Consider the following 13,178-nt stretch of genomic DNA (forward strand, 5'->3'; position numbering starts at 1 on the left):
AACAATGAACAAATTAGAAACCAATAAATACCTTATTTGTGGTTCTAATGATTCTATATATCATAGATTTCTAGATGTCTGGATATAAATGAAATATTTCTATCATCTAAATACATTCATCAAGCACGGTATGTGAGATCAAATGTTTACAAGAAACTTAATACATAAGTAGCACCGATATTATTTTAATTTGTAGATTTTTTATTATAAATAATGTAAAATTAAACTTTTGATTTGCTTTAATATAAAAAACCATGCAGCTACCAAATTTAAGTTAATGTAACAACTAATAATATACTAATAAATAATAATAATAATAATAATAATAATAATAATAATTTATTCGGAACTACACTTTTGAAACAGTGGCACACTTCACATGATATTGGTGCGTCCAAAATTAATACAGTACTTCAAATAGAATACAGTTTACTAAAGAAAACAAAGTACAAATTTAGTAAACGTCACTCAAGCATTTGACAAGCACCCCCCCCCACCATCCAACACCCACCCTCATCAAAGTATTATATGAAATTATACTAAAAGTAGATCATTAGCACTGTAGTTCAACTTCAATGTCACTCAACCTCACAAATTACCTGAAAAAAAATATATTCAAATAAATATATTGTTCGTTTTTGTTTTGTTTTATTTATTTTTTACTAAGAGCGAGTCAATGATTTTATATATAGGTTTTGTTTTTTTAAAAATTTAACACTATATTTATCCAAACACCACGCAGCAGTACTTCATTCTTATCGATGGTTTCATAAATGTACAGTAGTAGTTAATCCATTGTATGTGGTAGTAATTCACCATTCCAGGTGGAGAGAAGCCATATAGATAGTCTCTTTGGCTAAGACCATGAGCTGGCCAACATAGTTTAAACTGTCAACATTTGTTAGGATTATTTTAATTGATGACCAGTAAAATGCTATTATGGATACTGCATATTTGCAGAAATAATATTTAACATAAAGTATAGTATCAATGGTGAAATCTTTATATACATTGCTTTAGTCTACCCAGCTGTTTTCATAGGTACCAGCAAGTTTCTGGAGTAACCTGTGGTGGACCAGCGTTTCGCCCAGGGAAAGTATTTCTAATCCACTTCACACTACAAAAACTGGGGATAGGCTCCAGCTCTATGAACCATAGTGGGTGTGCAAGGATTTAATTATAGTATCAATGCATTCTAAAATCATCACAAGATTTGCACACACACAAAAAAAACATACTGGGAAAAAATAAATCTTTATAAAATTATACACACCTCCATTAGCCGAAGCTGTACCAATCTTCTTTTATATTTTGGCAAACTCCTTATCATTAAGGATATCATCTTTGTAAAACATGATATTTCATCATCTTTAGATGATTCTTTCTAATAAAAAGAAAGCAAACATGAAATGCAACAAAAACAAAGTTACAATAACTCAAAAAATATTAGGATTAGTAGTGATGTAAAAGAAAATAAAATATCTGGCGGTTTAATTGATGGGAAGTCAACAAAATGAAAAACTTGTATATATAAGTAATACATTTTTAAATAAAATGATACAAATTTACATTAGAAACTTTCTTACCTCTACCGTTCTAATATTGTTACGTTCACAAAATTCAAAATTCACACCACTTTTAGCCGGAAATATGGCTGCGGGCGTTGTATCCATAATACTATCACCGTCAATAGCATAACCTTCTTCCTTTAATGTAAATAGAAAACTGTCAATTGACCCACTGATTGCCTCATTTCTCATGTATAAAAATTTATTATATATAATTAATCATTTGTGTTTATTTTATGTTTTACACTGGGTAAACTGACCTTATAATATAAATCCTGTTCAGTAGATCAATAATTAACTTTCAATATGTTTACTTGGTCAATATTAAATCAGTATATCAGTAATAAATAACACCAGTAACACATTTATATAAGTTTTCCAATATAGTTGGTGGTCAGAAAGCTGCACGGAGGCAACCACGCACAGAAAATAGAAAATACCAATTGCCATTTAAACAGGTCACCAATAGTAAATAAAATGTATTTGACCAATAATTGGCTGACCTCCAATTGTGTGAATATCATACAAAACATAATTCTAGAATGTTGTAATATGAAAGGGGAAAAGCACCATTTCTAGGTGTCCTTTCTGTAATTTTATACCTTTACATTACACCAACATGCAAAAATAAAAAATATTGATATACAAATATAATAATGCTCCATCAGTACTTGAGCAAAGATATCCATCCTTATACATCCAGCAATATTTTGTTTGCTGTTGGCTGTCTTGTGTATCTGCAAAATAGATATATAATAAAACAAGTAAGATCACACATTAAAAACATACTATTTTTAGTAACTTATTTTTTAATAAACAACAATGAAATGTTTTTATGCAATTTCTAAAATAGTCTTTTATATTATTAGTGAATTCTAATATCTAAAATTTTAAAATATAAGTATAAAAACAATTTTAATTATTGCTTTTGCTCTTCAGGTACACACATAAGCCCTGGAAGATTTGACCTCCTGCTCAGTCTGGTAAAAGACCAACTGCAAAGGAAAACAACCAGTTTTCGAAAACATATCAGTCCAGAAGAAAGGCTAGTATAACACTAAAATACCTTCCGACAGGAGATCTACAATGTTGATAATATAGGTGGCACACCACTGAAGAATATAATCAAAACTAGAACGTTGCCCCTTCCTTAATGTCATGCTCGGTGTGTATGATAATTTAATTAATGCTCCACTATTCTGTCTATCGTTCGCACACGCCACAACTATGAGAGAAACGTGTCCAGGGTACTAATGCAAGATTTTGCATAGATTTTCTCTTTCAAATCCATCTTAAAAGCAGTTGCTGGTTGGCCCAAACCAAAGTTAGGCCCGGACTGACTCTGTCACCGACAACGAACAGTATTCAACTGAATAACATTACTCGTCTTACAGACGGGTACAAACCAGAATCCAATTTTCTCATAGATAGCAAAGCCGAGGACAGAAGAATTTGGGGAATCCGACGAGAAAAGTCCATAGGGATTCTTCTTGCAAGTGAGAATAGCGTAGCAAATTAGTGTTTCACGCTGCATTTCGCACCGACATCAGCAGTGGCGTATCTAGCAGTATTAAAATGGGGAGGGGGGAGGAGCTGGTGGTGCAGGGGCGCGACAAAATTATGAGGGGGCGTGGAATTTATTTTCGGTGGCCACGCCCACTGAAAAATATTGCTCCTTAGATTCCCGAATACACGTTAACCGTGACAGCATAAGCACTGTCTCTTATACACATCTAACACCCACCCTCATCAAAGTATTATATGAAATTATACTAAAAGTAGATCATTAGCACTGTAGTTCAACTTCAATGTCACTCAACCTCACAAATTACCTGAAAAAAAAATATTCAAATAAATATATTGTCAATTGTATTGTTTGAAAAAAGTCACCGTCATTTTTCACTTTTCGATTGATACTATGCTGACCGTCCACCGCGTAGAGGCTGCATTACCTCTTTTTAGCGACTTCGTTGGCTTTAAATTGCCATTTCGGCTGTTTGCCAATCAAATATCTTGTTCCCACCGTAAAATAATAGCTGAATATTCATAGATTCTTCTCATATAAAAATAAACATTATAAAATTCACCGTCGAAACACTCATTTCAATATGAATGAACAATCCTGTGTAGGCATTATGCCTGCTAAAATGCAAAGCTTTAATTGGTATAGGCTTTCCGCCATTGTTAATGAATCTGCGTTGTACTGTTGTTGTATCTTTTGCCTTAAATTGGCCAATTTCCTTTAGGTATTTCATATTTCCCTTCTATATACTCGTAAAGTATTATGTTGTCAACATTTACTGAGGGTTATTGTTTGATTTAATGTAAATTTAAAGGCACACAATATAATAATAATAATAATAATAATAATAATAATAATAATAATAATAATCAATATTATTATTATTATTATTGTTATTGTTATTATTATTATATAAGCGCAACGCAATAATTTACACATATAATTTACACATATAAAGCAAAAAAATAAAAAAAAATATTAAAAAATTATATTCCAATACTATTTTTTAAACCAAGAAATGGTCAATACATCCTAGCCCAACATGCAATGACTAGTCTGGTATGCAAGACGTGTACATTTACGGGATAATGGTGTGTTAGATAATGTCGAAACTCCTATTCATGGTCAGAGCGCAGGTAAAGCTCAGCTTGGCCAAAAATCAAGCTGAATCGATTTTAGCACCAATCTAGGCATAGTGCATCCAAAAGGGTCGACATCTGTGACAAATAATTTCCAAGATATGAAAATGCCTGCAATATTATAGGTCAGAGGTAAATATTTCCATTCATTTGTTTGTATGACTGTTGGTTAAATCTTAAATGTTCATTCCGATATGGCACCATTTTAAATTATGCAAATTAGGGGACATTGTTCGGTATTCGGTACAGACGGCGAGTTAGCATGTGCTTGGTTGACGCAGTTTTCACTGAATGTAATAAAAACTAGAACGTAGCCCTTCCTTAATGTAAACGGGCAGCACTGTGTCTGCCCCGTCGACCGTTATGGTGCCGTCTGCGAGCACCCCAACGCCAGACTCTCGGAAGCGATGTTAGCGTTCGCGGACGCCTGGTTGTGAAACGATCGGAATGGGTCTGAAGCTAGCCCTGCTGGAAACGGCGTTTCGGTGGCTGCCGATAAGACCGTACTTTTGGATTTCCATCGTGACAGCGGTAGCCTGCTATCTTCTCAGCCACCTCATAGTCGCTGCCAAGGTCGTAATCGCCGAAATATGGAAGACGCTGTACGAAATCACGAAGTTCGTGGAACCTCTCGTCATCAATCACGGTAGGAAGAAGAATCTGCGCAAGACCATGTACAAGTTTCAATCCCTGTGGCATACGGTCGACGGTTGCGAGGGATTCGAAACTTGGTATCAGGTCGTAGGTTACGGCTTTCACCGACTCATCGGAAACGTGTTCTGCGACCGTCTCCGATGGTATCACTCGATCATGTTCACGGGGTACGTCGTCTACTATCCGATCAAGTATCTGGTCTGGCAACCGATTCACGGCGACTGCGCACCGACGTACGAGGACGACGTCTATGTTCGACTTCGTCAGAAAGCACCTCATCCTGGTGATCGTCGTCCTGCTGGCCGCTCATCTCGTACAGACTATCGGTCTTTCGGCGAGCCTTGAAGTCCGTTCACCGGGAGATGGTGTACCAGCTGCACAGGTTTGATCCGGGAAACAGATCCGTCACCCACAGGCGGTTAGCAAGGAGATTAAGGCATTTCTTTCACGCAGACTGAACGTCGTCTCTTCGTGATCGTCTTCTTCGAAGGCGGCCGACATGCTCTCGTCCTTTTTGTCGATGAACGCCTTCTCGGCCGCCGTACGGTTTGCGGAGTGCATCCTTGTTCCCGCGCAAACAGCGGCGAACACGATAACCATCACGATGATCGCCACGCTGCATCCGATAATCTCCAGCGTACACGAACGGTTCTCTACATCCGCGGATTTCTCCGTTCTCACTACACCCCACAGGTCCCAAATTCAACATCGGAGTGAATTTGCGATCGATCTTCGTGTCTTCGCTTCCGATCGTCTCCAGCAGGGTTGAATCGGAGACGGCGATCGACCCCGAAGTTCTTTCCAGCACCATGAATCCTCCTACTACCCGTTCGACGGTCACCCGATTCAGATGGATAGTGCCTTCGGAAAGAAGGGGAGACGCCCGAACCACGACATTCGGGAGCCTCGACGTGAGTCTCGTTCGAGCCGTTTGTGTAACTCAAACGTTTCAAAGTCACGTTTAACGCCCTGCCAACTCCGGTCACGTCTTCGTCGTCCATCTCCGGTCACGTCTTTGTCGTCCAACTCCGGTCACGTCTTCGTCGATCAAACAAAGTCACGTTGAACGCCCTGCCAACTCCGGTCACGCGCACCGACGAAGAGAGATCGCTTCTCGCAAGACGACAGATCTTCCGCCGACGCGCCGTTTGGCACGACCACAAATGTGTCCCTCATTTTCGAACCGAACTTCAAATCTCCGAGACTTCCCGACAGCTTCCGGCACCGGCCCGGCGAAGCCGATATCAACATCAGCGCGAGAAATATTGTGGTCGTAATAAGCATGGTTGCGGTCTTCGTCGTCCATCGACCAAACGCTAATCTTCACAGTGTATAAGTGTGTTTTCGAGGACACCAGTTAACCGACCATGGACTTCTTCGCCCAAGATAAGTTGCGTTTGGCGCTGACGATAGGTCTGGCGGTCGCCGTCTTGATCGCGAGCTTGTTCCTGCTGAGCTGCTGCCTTAAAAGGCGCATGGACAATTCCGGAAGCTACCGACCGGTCGTGAAGGAGGGTCGAAGCTCGTACTACACCAACAGACTGTCCAAAAATCACGCTCGGACTACGCTTGTTTGAAAGTCGATTAAAGAAAAATAAGAAAAAAAAAACCAAAAAAAAACTGTCACCTGCCTTGATCTTTCTATGTTCGCCTGTCACTCGCTCATTCAACGTCAGGTTCGCAAACTTTCACACACTAACAAAGTGTTTATGTATTTTTCCCCATCATTTATTTTTTTTTGTATAAATTAGGAATACATGGTTTCGAAGCCGCACGGATGCCGTTGGACGATCACCCTCCTGTTTCTGACTATCGGTTCCTGGTCGGATAGAGGTGTCTCGTCGTCTTCCAGATGCAGGACGAGCATCGACTAGTTTCTGTTCATGCCTCTTCGTCCCATGATCTTTCTCTTGGTGTCTCCGCAGGAACCCACATAAACGACGTCGTACCAGTCCTTTTCCGATTTGAACCTGTATTGAAGTCTGCGATCTACTTTGGACGACATCTTTTCGGTATGTTTCCCGATCTTGAATCGCGGTGTACTAATATGCTAAAATAGTTCGCACACGTCATCGAACGTTCATGACGTCAAGAGTACCAAAACTCGTTCCGCCAATAGCGTGCGAGATGTTATTGATGACGAAGCCTCGAACACCCCCGTCGCTCAAAAAACACATGACGTCACGTCAGTGAAGTCGAGGGTACGCCAGCGGTCCTTTGGACGGATGACGTAGCGTTTTCAAGTTCTTTATCACAGCGAACCTTCGAAGGGTGGCACAACGTCCAAAGAATTCGCCATGGAGAAGGACACAAGACGAAGATTAGCGTATCCAAGAAAAGCTGCAGCCGCCAAAATAAAGACGATCAGTTTAGATACTTCTTGGTTCGTCTCAGGTCACGAAGAGAACAGAAAGGTAACACTTCGCGACAGGTTGAGCGAGACTGGTTGGGATGGGTGGAGGGTGATCGAACGGGACGAGACCGACGAACCTGAAGACAACGACGACGATGTCCTGCCCACGTTGACAAACGGCGAGTCGGATATAAGGCTTTCGGAATTCGTCGCGACCGAGCAATCTCGCCGAGCAAACTCGCCGAGCGCTGCGATCGGTAGTCCGCCCGAAACAGTGGATACTGATGGATGCCGACACTCTCGTCTGTTACCACGAGAAGGAAGGAAGCATATTTCTCACGGCCCACCGACTCCCCGCGTACGTGTACCAAGAACTGTGCTGCACGAATTCCTATCGCATCCGATTCGCGTTTGCCACATTCCGGTAAGGTACGGGGATCGAGAGACGACGTTCGACGTTCGGGACGTCAGCGCCTTGTTCTACAAGGTGCTGCTCACCAACCACCCGGAATACGCACATCCCGAGTCATACCGAAGAGCGCTGACGGCGAGCGTAAGGAAACCCCGCTGGAGGACCTCGGAACGACACATGATACTGGTGCTGCCCCTGCCGCGCCCTGCGCCGGGCGTGTGGTTTCGCGAGTTCGCCATGAGATCCGTTGACTTCACTACGGAAGCGAGAGATAGGCTGCTTCCTTTGCAACCCGGCAAATCGGGTGCGTTTTTTTTTTCGGATTCCAGAAGTGCATGAACGCCGTGTACAGGTTCACGCGATGTCCCGTCGTCAGAAACGATCTGGCAGACGGCGTGGTCGATTTTCACTTCCAGGCTCCCCTTCCTTAGGGAAAAAGGTAGGATTCCTATCTTCAGTATGAACGTCATTGTTCACCGACGCTGCTGGCCACCTATGATGAAGGAATCGACGTTATGTTCACTGATCTCGTCCTGCTTCGCGACATCCCTCGTGGTTGACGTTCTTCTTCAGGCGAACGTACATCCGATCGTCGATTGGTACGCGATATTCCTGCCCGCCTTCCTGTACGCGACGTTCGTCAAAGTCGGAGCGCCATCCAGTCTGGTGTCGGCTTGCTGGCTGAGTCTCTGCGCGTCCGCCAACATTTCGTTTTTCACCAACCTGAAATTCCTGATCGACCTCGTCAGAAACGTGCTCGTCTACAAACTCGGACCGTGCGCCTTCGACGGTCGGGACGTGATGGAATCCGATACGTCATTGGGCGACTACTACGAAAACCTTCAGGACCTCAGCGCCAACAGCTTCGACGCCGCCGACTCTCCGACCAACAAGGTCGGACAACACTGGGCAATCGTTCTCACCGCCTCGCAAGCCGTCAGGTTCTGCGTCGTGGTCGTTCTGCAGAGTTTCCTGCTTTCGCGGAAAGGAGTCACGTTGTTTCGATCCGGCGACAAACGAGACGAGAAGGACGACCGATTGAGAGAGGTTTGACTCGCCGTCGAAAGAGTGCCGACCAGTCTGGCGGTTGCAGCGTCGGAGGAATGCAAACCGGATTGCTGTTCGACGTCCATCGAAGAGGAACGAGCGACGAGAAGGGACGAGTTGGTCTTCCACAGCAAGGACCTGGGAAGTGGGCGAACAAAGTTGTTCGTTCTTCGCTGTGGCGATCCCCTGTTTGAATTTGAACAAATGTTGAATAATATAACTCTAAAAACTTGAATTTTTGCAAGGAGATGGCAGTAACGAGACGGCTGTGGCATATATTATAAAAGATTTTCAACGAATAAGATATAGTGTTCAGTCAAATGCATCCAGTGCAGACGTCGATAAAACTAGTAAAACTAGATAAAATAGCCCATAGAATGAGCAAGTGGGACGAGATTTCCGAAGGTTTCTTCGTGATGCGTGGTTTTCTGGCGAAGGGATTTCATCGATTCACGATAGGCAACGCCGGAGAGCACGTTCGTTTTTACTGTGTCATCGGGGACAAAGGAAATATATTTCACCTAAGTCCGATATTTGAACAACAGAAGAACATCTTCCATTCGGACGGAACTGAGTCCGTCGTTATTCGCTTAGATTCCTCGTCGATTTCAAGCAAGAGTCGTACCATTTCGTCTTAGATTTTGACATTAAGTACGATGTATGTTATTCGGTTCACAGGAACTTTCATTATTATTGATTATGTGGATTGAGTGTTGATTAGACGAAATAAAAAAAAAGAAAAACAAACATATTATGTGTCAATCATCGTTTATTTCAACTGTTGATGACCCCCGTGATCTTCCAACCGTTGATTGATCGCAATTTTGGCGAAATTGTGAATAGCGATGACGATGACGAAGACGATGACGATGATGACAGTGATATCGAAAACGAAGAGTCTACAGACTACGAATACAGTGATGAGGATGACTATTAACAGCCGTCGTTCAACTTTCTCAGAAGGTACACGGAAGAGAATGTTCTCCGAGAATCGCGAGGAGATAGCCTGTACCGAGATGGAAGCTGTGGCATATATTATAGTGTTCAGTCGAATTCATCCTTTGCAGGAAAAAGAAAAGTTGCAAAGAAAAGTAGCCAATAAAATGCATATGTGGGACGAGATTTTCGAAGGATTCTTCGTGATGCGTGGTTGTCTGGCGAATGGATTTCATCGATTCACGATAGGCAATGTAATGCTTGATGTGATGATAATATAATTGATGCTCCACTGTTCTACCTGTCGTTTGCGCATGCCACAACTATGAGAGAAAAGTGTCCAGGGTACTCATCAATGCAAGCATAGATTTTCTCTTCCTAATCCGCCGTAAAGGCAGTCGCAGGCTGGCCCAAACCGAAGTTAGGCCCGGACTGACTCTGTCCCCGACAGCGAGCAGTATTCAACTGAATAACATTACTCGTCTTACAGACAGGTACAAACCAGAATCCAATTCTCTCATAGATATCAAAGCCGAGGACAGAAGATTTTGGGACGAGAAAAGTCCATAGGGATTCTTCTTGCAACATTTTCGTTTAGAGCGAGAATAGCCTAGCAAATTAGTGTTTCACGCTGTATTTCGCACCGACATAAGCTGTTTTTGGGTCATTTTCGTCTTTTCACAATCGTATCTCAGCAAATACTTGTCGGATTTTTGTGTTCCCTTCGGTATTTGAAAGGGAATTCCTTTCTGATTGTTTTAGTATTTGTTTTAAATGTATTGCTTAAAAAAAGTCACCGCCATTTTTCACTTTTCGATTGGTACTATACTGACCGCCCACCACGTAGAGGCTGCATTTTTACCTCTTTTTAGCGACTTCGTTGGCTTTAAATTGCCATTTCGGCTGTTTGCCAATCAAATTTCTTGTTGTTCCCACCGTAAAATAATAGCTGAATATACATAAATTCTTCTTATATAAAAATAAACATAAAATTCACCGTCAAAACACTCATTTCAATATAAATAAACAATCCTGTGTAGGCATTATGCCCGCGAAAATGCGAAGCTTTAATTGGTATAGGCTTTCCGCCATTGTTAATGAATCTGCGTTGTACTGTTGTACCTTTTGCCTTAAATTGGCCAATTTCATATAGGTATTTCATATTCCTCTTCTACATACTCAAAATAAAGAAGAAAAATATGAACAAATTATATTCCAATACTATTTTTTAAACCAAGAAATGGTCAATACATCATAGCCCAACATGCAACGCCTAGTCTGGTATGCAGAAGTCTGGTACGTTGAAAAAGCTTTTGTAGTAATCGATTAAAGTTTATTCATAAATTTCCCTAGGCATCTCCCTTTTCTACCTACCATCCTAGCTAACATATTTTAGCCTACTAGACCACAATAGTACTTGCCTACCTTTTTCTATCCCAACGTGGCATGCAGGTCCGCAGCAGACGAAAACCGGTGAAAAAGTGAGCTCCGATCGCTCTGCAGCTGCTTAAATACTCCACCTCCACTGTGACATCGCAAATTTCTCACTTCCTGATTTCCCCTGATTGGCTAATCAAAATCACGCCACACCGTTAATGCTTTCTAATTGGTTAATTAGTATCTAATGTATTACGAAAGCTCTGAATTGTTCCAGATGAGTCAAACCACTTCTTGCCGCATTGCACCATTCACTATAGCCAATCACAGGCTCGTGTCACAATGCGTCATTTATCTAGCCAATCACAGGCTTAATCAACACGATGAAGTCAATCTTTATTTCTCGTGTCGCAATGCGTCATTTATTAAGCCAATCACAGGCTAAATAATGACGCACTCCAACACGAGAAATAAGAATATGACATTTTTCTATTGTCCCCGCCAATAAGAACATTTGTTTATGGTTCAAAAATTACAATGCCACCGTCCAAACGAAAGAACGAAAGAACGAAAGAAAGAAAGAAACAAAGAAACAAAGAAACAAAGAAACAAACAAAGAAACAAACAAACAAAGAATAAAAGAAAGAAAGAAACAAACAAACAAACAAACAAACAAACAAACAAACAAACAAACAAACAAACAAACAAACAAACAAACAAACAAACAAACAAACAAACAAACAAACAAACAAACAAACAAACAAACATAATAATAATATGCCAAACAAACAAACAAACAAACAAACAAACAAACAAACAAACAAACAAACAAACAAACAAACAAACAAACAAACAAACAAACAAACAAACAAACAAACAAACAAACAAACAAACAAACAAACAGTCAATGGCCCAGCCATTGCCGGTCTGCCATTGTGCGAGACACTGAAGGTAGTAACAATCAATGAAATTAAAACAAACAACAGTCCTATTCACTCAGTGAATGATCTAAAACAACCGTACCCACAGCAGTTCGACAAAATAGGATGCTTCAGAGGCGAAGCAGTTCTACATCTCAAAGAGGACGCAAACCCATTAATAGATGCTTCTCGAAGATGCAGCGTGCACATCAAGCAGAAAATGAAGAAAGAGCTAGATGAAATGGAAAAACAAGGTATCATTCGAAAGATACAACATCACACAGATTGGTACAGTTCCATAACGAGTGTGCTCAAGAAAGACGGATCAACCAGAATATGCATTGACAGTCCCTAAACGACTGAACCAAAACCTGAAGAGATTCCCTCAAAAATTGCCGACACTAGAGGAGCTAAACCCAGCATTCTCGTAGGCTAAATACTTCTCAAAGCTAGACGCCAAAGCAGGTTATTGGTCTGTCCACCTTGCAAAGAAATCACAGGAACTAACCACGTTCCGAACGCTATTTGGAAGATACTGTTTCCAACGGCTGCCATTCGGTCTATCAGTGAGCCAAGATGTGTTTCAACAACATATGGATCGAATAATCAATCAGGTGGATGGCTGTGTCTGCATCGCAGACGACATCGCAGTGATCGGTCGCTCCGAGGAAGAGCATGACAGAAACCTACACAACCTTCAAGAGACAGCCAGGGGTGAAGGGCTAGTCTTCAACAGTAATAAGTGTACATTTAAAACTGATCATATCAAATTCTTTTGATACATTTACTCCAGAGACGGGATATCTCCTGATCCAAGAAAAATCGAAGATGTTCATGCTATGCTTGTTCCATGAGACAAAGACGATCTTCAGAGATGACTTGGACAGAGAAAGCATCGCCACTGAGAGATCTTCTGAAAAAAGACACTCCATTCTTGTGGCACGAAGATCACCAACACGTTCTAGATGAGATAAAGAAGGTAATCACAGCAGAAGCTTGCCTACAGTACTACAATCAAAACAAAGCAACTATCTTAGAAGTAGACGCATCCCAGAAGGGCCTTGGAGCCTGTATTTTACAAAACGGCGAAGCAGTCGCATTTGCATAGAAAAGTCTCTCAGCTCACCAGCACAAGCAAACTACTCTAACATAGAACGTGAGACACTAACTCTCTTATTTAGCATCAACAGATTCCATACATATCTGTTTGGAAAAGAATTCTTGGTGGAAACCTATCACAAGCTATTAGA

The 13,178-nt window shown here is 41.3% G+C and overlaps 2 protein-coding genes across 3 annotated transcripts; one reads left to right on the forward strand and one right to left on the reverse strand.

Annotated features, from left to right (window-relative positions):
• Positions 1 to 14: 14 nt before the first annotated feature.
• Positions 15 to 11,540, reverse strand: LOC117119517. Of its 2 annotated transcripts, XM_033264345.1 has the most exons (5): positions 11,057 to 11,540; positions 2,240 to 2,305; positions 1,587 to 1,706; positions 1,274 to 1,384; positions 15 to 599 (listed from the first exon to the last, which is right to left on the reverse strand). In XM_033264345.1, exons 2-5 carry the CDS (start codon positions 2,255 to 2,257, stop codon positions 579 to 581), a joined length of 270 nt encoding a protein of 89 aa, XP_033120236.1. In that variant the 5' UTR covers positions 2,258 to 2,305; positions 11,057 to 11,540; the 3' UTR covers positions 15 to 578. The 2 variants fall into 2 exon arrangements, with proteins under 2 accessions (XP_033120236.1, XP_033120235.1); XM_033264344.1 differs by lacking the exon at positions 11,057 to 11,540 and having other exon boundaries at positions 2,171 to 2,284.
• LOC117119515 lies at positions 9,480 to 12,283 on the forward strand. The gene is made up of 2 exons (XM_033264341.1): positions 9,480 to 9,612; positions 12,009 to 12,283. Exons 1-2 carry the CDS (start codon positions 9,480 to 9,482, stop codon positions 12,281 to 12,283), a joined length of 408 nt encoding a protein of 135 aa, XP_033120232.1.
• Positions 12,284 to 13,178: the final 895 nt, after the last annotated feature.

Source organism: Anneissia japonica, unplaced genomic scaffold (genome assembly GCF_011630105.1).
Source record: "Anneissia japonica isolate Jap-2015-1 unplaced genomic scaffold, ASM1163010v1 scaffold287685_len94617_cov150, whole genome shotgun sequence".
Lineage (NCBI taxonomy): Eukaryota > Metazoa > Echinodermata > Crinoidea > Comatulida > Comatulidae > Anneissia > Anneissia japonica.